Consider the following 9,585-nt stretch of genomic DNA (forward strand, 5'->3'; position numbering starts at 1 on the left):
CCTTTCGATGTATAGTCGCGTGGGTCTCTCAGACGTCCTGAGATGCTGTCTGGATATCCTTTGTTAAGCGATAAGTGTCCAAATAATTGTAGACTCGAAGGGGGAGAGACAAAGAGGACTACTCATGGCGCCATCTTGGATCGAGCTCCAGTTCTATTGATCTTTGTGTCTGTTTTCTTTCCAGTATCATGATTTTTTTTTTTTGAGGAAGTTTAGTCCTCTTCTAACATCTGCCACCAATCTTCACCTTTTTGCTGTGGAAGATTGGGCCTGAGCTGACATCCATGCACATCTTCCTCTATTTTCTTTTCTGTAGGACCGGTGCCACAGCATGACTTGTTAAGCAGTGAGTAGGTCCACACCCACTATCCGAACTGGCGAACCCTGGGCCGCTGAAGTGGCACATGTGAGCTCAAAGCACTCTGCGTGCCAACGGGCTGGCCCCATAATGTTTTGATTAATAGAGCTTGTAGTATATTTTGAAATCAGGGAGTACCATACCTCCAGCTTTGTTTCTTTTGTCTCAGGACTGCTTTGGATGCAGGTGCTTATTATAATGATTGACCTGGGGGTAGGAAACATGGAGCTGTATAACTTTTATGCAAAAGACAAAAGCAGGACAGAGCAGAACAACAAGGATACTTTCAATCAAGTCGCTAAAGCAGGGGAGAAACTGTTGGAGGACTCTAGAATGGAAGGGGACCTGGGCCATCTGACTGCATTTTAACTTCATCCATTTTATAGCATAGACATGAGGCCTTAGGGACATACGCCTCAGGCACCCGGCACTCCACCTTGACAACAGTGAGAGCCATAATTTCAAATTCTAGCGTGCTTTGAGTAGAAGTGAAATTTACTCTTTCTGCTCATCGATGAGACCAATCTTCTCTGAGTCTCTCACTTTACAAAGTAAGTCCTGTCATTCTTCATTCAAACTTCAACAGTGAGGTTTGAACTCAGAAAATCTTATAAATATTCTAGCCACCTAACAAAACACCAGAAAGTTGGCAAGTCCATTCCAGTTCAGGACAGTTGGGCCCACTAGACCACAGACTTTGAGACATAAAGAAAAGAATGTCACATCCAACTGACACCAAAAGAGAGATTTCTTTAAAGCTTTTCATGGCTCTGACACACCAATAGCATTCCACAGTGTCGTTGGAGGATGGCGTGGCGTGGGGAGGAGATGAGCCTCAAAAGCGGTTGATGCGGTCCTCTGTCCTTTACCTTGACATGAAAGCTCGGTGGTACATGGCCAGACCCATCGCGCCCTCAGCTCGGGCGAGTGCAGCAGCTAAACTGAAGAGACCAATGCCACAGGGGGTCTCCCAGGCCTCCTCTTCAGAAGACCCGGGTGGGAAGAGATGACAAGAAAGTGAGCAGGGCATTCAGGGCACCACTTTCCCCTGCCTGCCTGTGCCTCTCTTGTCAACCTCAGCTTCTCTGTCACTGAACCCCATCACACACATAACACTGTGGGTCATCCACCATCCCTGAACCGTGACCTTGAAATTCCGCATTCTGGTAGAGGAATATAACCGCAGGTCAGTAGCATGACGACAGCTCGAAGGGATCTGTCCAGCAACAATCCATCAACACTGCTCCGCATCCCTGATCTGTTCCAAACGTGAGTGAACTGAATGACGACAAGAAATAGCATCAGGTTGACAAGTGTTTGCAAAAGAAAGGGCCACTACGTGTATTCAGGATATACTCATAAACCACTGTAATCATTTTCAGAGCTGGAAAAGAGCTCTTGTGGGACTAGAAGGCATAATATGTGGATATCCGGAACCAACAAGTAGGAAAGATAGTGTTTACGGACACTTAAAAAGTAACAACCACAAAAGCGGCCCACACATAGAGAAGGATTTTAGGAGGTAGAGATGTCACACTCACTTAAGTTTGAAGATAAGCGAACATGCTGCCCTAGTGAGGGGCAAGAAGTCGACACAACACAGGGATGCAGCAAGAGGAGTATTGTGAGTCAGGACAGAGAATAATTTTTTAACGAAGTATTCATTCACTTAGTATTACACTCTGCTTTTGTCCCTTTTAATGGATGAGGAAAAAACTGGAGAGAGCCCAGCGAATAGCAGCATGAGAGTCTACAAGTTTGCCATCTTTCACGTATGGGAAAACCTTAAGATCGGTTTACATTTAGAGAGAAAGTGGGGTGACTTCGTGACGGTGCTTCAGAAGACAAACTTTGTTGGGACACTGGTTTCTCTTTCTGTTTTGAGATGCACACAGGAATGGGCACTGAGAACTATGCTTAGATATTTTCTGGAAAGAGACAGGTCGGTAGCGTCACCACGAGAGTAGACAGCTGCTTTGGGGTGATGCCCATCAGCAGTGGCCTTCAGCAAAGGCCGGGCAGCCTGGGGTAGCAGCAGGGCCTAGGCAACTGGAAGGCAGGGGCTCCTAAGATTCCATGACACCTCCACCTTCCAATTCTGTTATTGCAACGCCGGACCATTAACCGGCGTGCTGGGGCCTCTCTCCATCACTCCTGTCTGACTCTGAGCTGCAGGCGGTGCCTGTGGCTCTGAGCTCTGTCATCTTGAACCTTGTTTTGGCAGTTCCGGACCCTCAGCTGTTGTGGAGTGTTGATCTAGTTGTCCCCAACGGTAAGTTAAGGATTCCTGTGTAAACACCCCTCTGGCCTGGTGAAACCGTTTTGTCTTTGCTTGTTTTTCACTCATTATATGTTTGGGTTTCTCTGCCCAGCCTCTGGCTCTACCTCTTCTGCCAACATCACCATGGCCGTGTGTCCTCACGCTTTGTCTGATCCGAGGGCAGAGGTGACCCTCCAGGAGTCCAACCAGGAATTGCGTTCACAGCTGGCACAAAGCAAGCAGGACTTCCAAGCCCTCATGGAGGAATTCCTTGTATCCGAAGCTGCTGCCTACTCCCTGGCCACCGAGCTGCAGAAGCACAGTAAGTCTCCCAGGGCTGTGCTCCCCAGATGGGTGAGTGATCCCTGTCTGCCCTCTAGGACACTAAAATTTCTCCAGACTTTATCCTCTGGTCCCTTTGTCAAAATAACTTTCATTCTGACCACAATCCAGGAAAGTCAGAGGTAGGTATTTTGCCCTCATTTTGCTGGGGATGGAGAAACTGATGCACAAAGAGTTTAGCCACTTTTTCAGATTTGCAGTGTGGTATACGGCGGCTTTAGTATTCGAGTCCCAGACATCGAATGCTGGTGCAGCCACACAATTGAGTCTTCCTCTCAGGAAAGGGCTGCACTGTTTCTCTCAGCATCCTCTCTGTCCTTTACCACATCCTGCATCACTCTGGGCCTAAATGTCTGGGACGAGTGAACTCCCTCAGTTCAAGCTTCTCTGAGGTCCCATGGGCAAAGCACTGTGCTACTTACAGTGGGAAAACAGATGATAGTAGCTGCTTTATAGGAGCTTAAAGATGAATATGCTCCTCACCGAAACTGTGCTATCCAGGAGTGACACCATCAAGACAGGGAATGCCCTGGTGAGAGGGAAGCCCTCTCTTCCAGGGCACGGGCTCTTCTTCCTGAGTCTGAGGAAGACGTTTGACACCCTGTGGTAAGGTTGGGGCTGTTTCTATGGAAACCAGAGAATCTGTCCCACCACCTGTGTCTCCCTCTCAGCTGGTGAACCCTCAGGGACGCAGGGCAACCAACAGGTCCAGGTGACCTTGAGAGTCTGGGCTATGAGACCTGTGGCCAAATTGAGGCCACAAAGTGAGGTAGGTGGGGGAGACCACTAGCCCCAGGAAAACTCAAGCCAGTGTGTGAGGCAGGCCCTTCCCTGCCCCAGTCAGCCTCAAAACTGGAAGCTCGATTGCCTGCTCAGTGAGACTGGGCTGTAGTGACGACAAGAACCGTGACAACCAGGGCATGTGCACAGCAGAGTGTTTAGAAGGATCTTGACAACTCGGAGCCTGAATTGGGGTCGTTTCCTACAATTGCTTTTCAATAAGCCATTGAGGGGGGAGTAACTAAAATGACTGACACAGAGAAAATCAAAGCCTGCCATTTAAAAAGTGAAGAGATGAGCTTTCAGGAAAGGACAAACGAAGTTTTATTTACATCCTGCCTTAGAATCACAGCGTAACTGTAGGAAACACATTTTGAAGCTGATGAAGAAGAAAGATATCACTTAAGACCTGGGTGTCAATGTAACACGGTGCAGTGGTGAAGAGCATGGACTCTGGGCCAGTCTTTCTGGGCTCCAATCCAAGCTGTGTGTCTTTCTGTGCCTCAGTTTCCTCCTCTGTTAATACGGTGCTGTCATGGTACCTACTTGTTTGAGTTGTTGCAATGCATCACATGGATGATTTCTGTAAGTCCCTGTCACAGGGTCAACACTATTTGTTAGTTCTTCCTTCTATTGCTTTTAATTTAACACAAACTTTCTTAGTATCTGTGCACGTTTCCTTCAGAAATTTATGGGCAAATGCATAATATTTTACAGGGTTGAATCCATATAAACGTCTTTATCTTGGATGTACTTGACCTTGAAATTCTGAGCTCAAGGGAACCAACAGTCAGTAGAGTCCACCGGGCCTTCCCAAGCACACAGGCAATCACTACTGCACGCGCCTGCTTGGTGTTTCACTTAAGAGGCTGTGAGGCTTGGTAACGTGACTAAGGCCCACGACTCAGGGTCAGTCTCAGGGGATGGGAATTCTGCCTTTGTCAAATAGAAGTTAACGTATCTAATTACTTTCTGTGCCTTGGAGCTTCTCTTTCCTCAGCTCTAAAATGGGGAGTAACCCAATGCTGTGTAGTAGTTTGGAGGCCGAGGAATAAGATGCGGAAATCCCAGTGTGGAGCCTGGTACTGGGCATGGACCCTGCTTCCTCCCTTGAAGGCAGTGACCACAGCAGCATGGCCAGCTTTCCACTGAGGCAGGGCTCTCTGTCCTTTTTCAGAGTGTGGAGAGTGCAAAGACATCATTGAATCCGTGCTTGGGGACAAGCTGCCTTTTGAGGAGGGGAAGCTGGCAGAGAAGTCAACGCTAGCCAAGAAGCTCAGGTAAGGAGGGCTGTGTGGGGGTAGGCTGGTGGGTAGCTGTGGGAAAAGCTGAAGTGGGGCAGGGAGCAACTTTGGGCCAAGAGAAGGCAGAAATGTACACGGCAGGCACTTGTGTTCAAATGTTTATAAAGCAACTAGGGAAAAGTAATTGGAAAATTATGGACTCCAGTTATTCAGAGGCTCACTTACTCTTTTTTTTCAAAACTATAAATTTTTGAACTGAAACTCACCAAACACGAATTTGCACAAATTGAGGTGAACGATTCGGTGGCATTTAGTACGTTGACAGTGTTGTGCCATCACCCGCTCATTTCCCTTTAATCACAATCACCGCCTGTCTCACGAGGGCTTGTTGTGTTTTCTTTCTAAAGAATTCTGTCTCCTTGATCCTGTCATTCTCGTGTTCTTTCCAGCTAACCCAGCTGTGCTCGTGCACATTTCTGTGTCTGGCTTTGTGTCCATTCACTGCAGAATGCACCATGTGTATTTCAACATAGAAGCGGGCATGGCTGAAGGGGTTAACTGAAGAGACACGTTTTTAAAACAGGTTTAGGAAGACACCTGGTTTTGTTGACAGCAGAAACAATGAGTAGGATGTCCAGGAATCTGACGGGAGCTCTCTCTGATACAGAGGAAACCTGTGATTTACCTTCCTCTTTCTCTTTGCCACAGGCAAGTCACCACACATCGGCCAGAATTCTCTGAGGACTCCTTGGGGGCAGTTCTCACAGAAATCTTGAAAATCTTTAGAATCTGTCACTCATCCCTTTGGACTCTCAAGTCTTCTCTTCTGTCCCACCTTAGGGAATCCAATCTCCTAATTCAAGAGCAGGAGCAGCAACTGGCCTATCTGCGGCACAAGTTACAGGAAGGGCGAGAAGTGTGGGCCCTGCTGAGTCAGCACCTCAATGACCTGCTGACACACAATGGCTCTGACGACCACCAAGGGCAGGCCTTCCGCCAGCAACTGGCTGAGGGATATAGGCTGGCCAAGCACCTTGCCCACATACTCGGCCCAGGTAAGGTGGCCACAGGCCCTCACTGCACTGAAATTCTCCAAGGTGCCTGGCTCACAAGACCCTCCACACCTCCCCTCGTAATGTTTTGACAAGCTGTCCCAGTTTGCGTGTTGCACTTGGGACCGTGGTAGGACCAGGACTGGCTAGGTGGGCGCAGAGAGCAGATATGCCCAGGGTGGAGGTCATAGTGGTGCAAGTGTCGGCTTCCTTCCTGATGGACTGTGACCTTTAGGGTACGAGGCCGTACCTACCTACTGTCAGAGGACACAAAGGAGGACGTGACAGGAGGCAGCTTGTTTGAGTGAAAAGAGCCTTGGACTAAGGGTGGCCATTCCCAGGCTCCAGCCTGAGAGCTGACGGTACTAACACTGGGTGAGAGATTGACTTTTACTTCATCCGTATCAATCTCCTCAGCAGTAAAATGGATCCAATAATCTGTTCACGGTAGCTGTAGTCATCAAACGCAGGAATGTCTATGAATGCACTTCAGAACAAAGCAAGCCCCTCGCTCTGTGGGGTTGGGCAAGGTACTGGATGTGGTAGAACTTGGTGGTGGAGAGTTTAGACTGGAGACCTTTCCGTAGAGAGAATTTCCCTCCACAACACACAGAAGCCAACTTGGAGGGCCCTTAAAGTCCCCAGATGAGGGATGTTGGCTTGGGTTCTTTCTTGTCTCCTTAGAGAAAGGACGAGGTTCTCTGTGAGAGCTGGGAAGGGATATAGGGCCTGTGCCTTTGGCAGGACTTGTGGCAGAATGGAGCACGCAGTTACAGAATTCAAGATGGAAGCTGGACAAGTATCCAGTGATATGAGGAACAAAAGACAGCTTAAACTTTTGCCCAATTTCAGGCAGAGTCTGCAATGATGGTGATCAAGTGGATCACAGACACACCGCCTGATGAATCAGAAATCCATGCTGGGGCAATGCTTACAAGACAATGCACTAGGACTTCAAGACCATACGGACTCCTGCATAGATATTTATGTCTCTATGGCTGTTGAAGTCACTGCGTTTATAGAGGTTAAAGTGGGAAAGTGCTAACTGGACATTTCTGAATTTATTTGCAGGGAATAACGAAGACAAGGAAGACGAAAAGACACAAGGCACACTCACTCACAGGTGACAATGACTAATCTGGTGCCGGTAATGGGCAGGGAAAATGTGGAGACAGTATCAGAAAGAAGAGTAAGTGAGGGGAACAAAGTCACAAATGCCAGAGGCAAGAGAAGGAAACGTGGAGGTTGTAATGATTTAATTCACTCAACCAACAAGGAAAAGGCTCTGTTAACTTCAATGTCACTCATCTCTATGGACCTGTAAGTCTGACACAAGAGAACGCAACACCCTTAGGAAATCATGCACATAGAGAAAAGGTCTATTTTCTCCTGCAACAAAAATCAGGGTGAGACGCATATCTAACTGCTACACATTAATGATGGTCTCTGGAAGGAAGTAAACTAGCAGTGCAAAAAGTAAAGGGATGATTAACCGCATTAAACAACAAAAATGCAGTGAGATGAGAAAAATGTACCTGTTCTGTAAACAGTCAGAGAAGGAAGCATAGAATGCAGACCATCATGGAGTTATACAATGAAACAAGAAGGGACTTCATTAGAAGGGGAAATGTGACGATCTCAGATATAGGGACATCAGGAAGTGCTCGCTCTCCCCGTTTCCCCATGCAGACAACCGCCAAGTGTCCCTTTCCCAGAGTGCTCTGTGTTTCTCACCGTGGTCCTCGGATGGGCCAATTCCGTGATCTCTCTCCAGTGTGGTCACGTGCGGTCAGATGCCGGAGGTGTGCTCATCTGTCGGCGGATGGCGTGCGCTCTCCCGTTCTCTCTTTCTTCTGTCACCCAGCGGGGGACGCATGTCTGCCTCTGCCCGGTTGCCGTTCCCACGGTGGCGGCTATTTCCCGGCCAAGACGGTCCTTCGTGACCCAAGTCCGCATCATGCCCCAGTAGGGAGAGAGGCAGACCTTGCAGCTTCCAGATTTCTGGGAGTCGACAGTGGTGCCAGAGCCAGGCAGGGTTCACTTGGCAGCTGTCTGTGCATTTCCACCAACTGGATGCAAGAGTGTTGACGCCGCCTTTAGGGTCCTCTGAGTGTGTGGGTGTGTGATGACTCTTGTGGAGTGGAGGCGCTCGTCCTCCTTGCTCAAGAGCTCATTTTCTGCTCGGTGCTCTGAGCAAGCTCTGCTCGCTCTCTCCTCCTCTGTCTCTGTCTGTGTGTCTGTCTCTCTCCCTCTCTCTCTCTGTGTCTCTCTCTGTCTGTCTCTCTGTCTCTGTCTCTGTCTCTGTGTCTGTGTCTGTGTCTGTCTGTCTGTCTCTCGTCGGCTCACGCTGGATCGCTCGCTCTCTCGCGCTCTCTGTCTCTCTCCCTGCGCGCCCCCACCCCCCCGGCCCTCTCTGTCTCTGTCTCTGTCTTTTTCCAGCTCTCTCTCCTGTTCCCACTTCAACTGTGGCCTGGCCCCAGCCAGAGGAGGATTGTGTGATCTCCCTGGCTGAGCCCTTCCCATTGCTCTTCTGTGAGCAGACCCTTCCACCTTCCAGGGAAAGCAGCTCTAGGAATGTGTGTTTCCCAAAGCCGCTTGTCTCCACTTGAGCCCTCCCTCCGCCCACAGGCTCGGCAGGGATGTGCCGCCCACGGTCGAGCCTCCGCTCCCGAGAGCGTGCCTGGAGGAATACTCCTGGACCTGCGCCACGGACGTCGGCCAGTCCGAGTCCTGCTGGACTCAGTCGAGCAGTGCCGTCTTCTGCTTCCAGGGCCTGGCCGTCTCCTCCCTGGCAGACACCCCCAGTGAGTATTGCCGCTGTGCAGGGGATAAGGCTCCAGCTGGACTCCCTGGGCGGTCGGTGTCCTTGGCATGCCAGCCCTCGGGCTGTGCAGACAGACACATTGAAGGGAATCAGGCTGGAGGACAGAGTTGGAAGCACAGACGGGAGACGCTTGAGGGAGCTGCGCTCCCTTCCTTCTTGCCAGGATGCGCCCAGGTGCCCCTGGCCCCAGTGACACATCACGGGACCCAAAGCCGGCAGGACAAACTCAGCTCCCCTGTGCCGCACGTAGCGCCAGGGCAGGTGTCTGTCAAACATCCCCGCTGGCGTGAAATGTCTCCTCGCACCTTCAGTGCTCTAACTTTCACGCCTGAGGCGTGTCCCTCCAGATTCTAGGCCCACCCCGTGCGCCTGGCCTCCTTGTGGACATCTGCCTCCGAGACGCCTCCCGGGCTTCACTCTTGTGGGCCCCACTCTCCGTCTCCGTCACGTTGGCCTCTCTTCCGAAGCAGTCCTCGGAAGAACGCCCCTAGCCACCTGTCCCGTTTCCCGTGCTCCCGTGTTTCCCGCGTGCGAGCCTAGGCCTTGGCCTTCTCCCAGCCCACAGGGTGGCCAGTGTTTCTGCGGAGCAGGGGGCGACGATGCCTCTGGATGCCAGGGTTTGTAGAGTGCAGCCGGCCTTCTCCCCTCAGGCGATGAGCTCGACTCGAGCCTCCACAACTAGCGTCCCCGCGCAGAGAAGGCTGAGTAGCGCGGCACTTGTGCGA

At 50.4% G+C, this 9,585-nt stretch overlaps 1 protein-coding gene across 1 annotated transcript; it reads left to right on the forward strand.

Annotated features, from left to right (window-relative positions):
• The first annotated feature begins 2,636 nt into the window (after window positions 1-2,636).
• Window positions 2,637-7,236, forward strand: LOC138924053 (putative neuroblastoma breakpoint family member 5). Its single transcript, XM_070266820.1, has 4 exons — window positions 2,637-2,940; window positions 4,918-5,020; window positions 5,825-6,039; window positions 7,108-7,236. The coding sequence occupies exons 1-4, from the start codon at window positions 2,709-2,711 to the stop codon at window positions 7,161-7,163; spliced, it is 606 nt and encodes a 201-aa protein (XP_070122921.1). The 5' UTR covers window positions 2,637-2,708; the 3' UTR covers window positions 7,164-7,236.
• The last annotated feature ends 2,349 nt before the right edge of the window (window positions 7,237-9,585 follow it).

This window comes from Equus caballus, chromosome 5, assembly GCF_041296265.1.
Source record: "Equus caballus isolate H_3958 breed thoroughbred chromosome 5, TB-T2T, whole genome shotgun sequence".
Taxonomy (NCBI): Eukaryota; Metazoa; Chordata; class Mammalia; order Perissodactyla; family Equidae; genus Equus; species Equus caballus.

Coding starts and splice junctions, on each gene's coding strand:
- LOC138924053 (XM_070266820.1), top strand. CDS start 2,709: ATGTTTGGGTTTCTCTGCCCAGCCTCTGGCTCTACCTCTTCTGCCAAC. Junction 5,021..5,824: donor ACGCTAGCCAAGAAGCTCAG/GTAAGGAGGGCT, acceptor GTCCCACCTTAG/GGAATCCAATCTCCTAATTC. Junction 6,040..7,107: donor TGCCCACATACTCGGCCCAG/GTAAGGTGGCCA, acceptor ATTTATTTGCAG/GGAATAACGAAGACAAGGAA.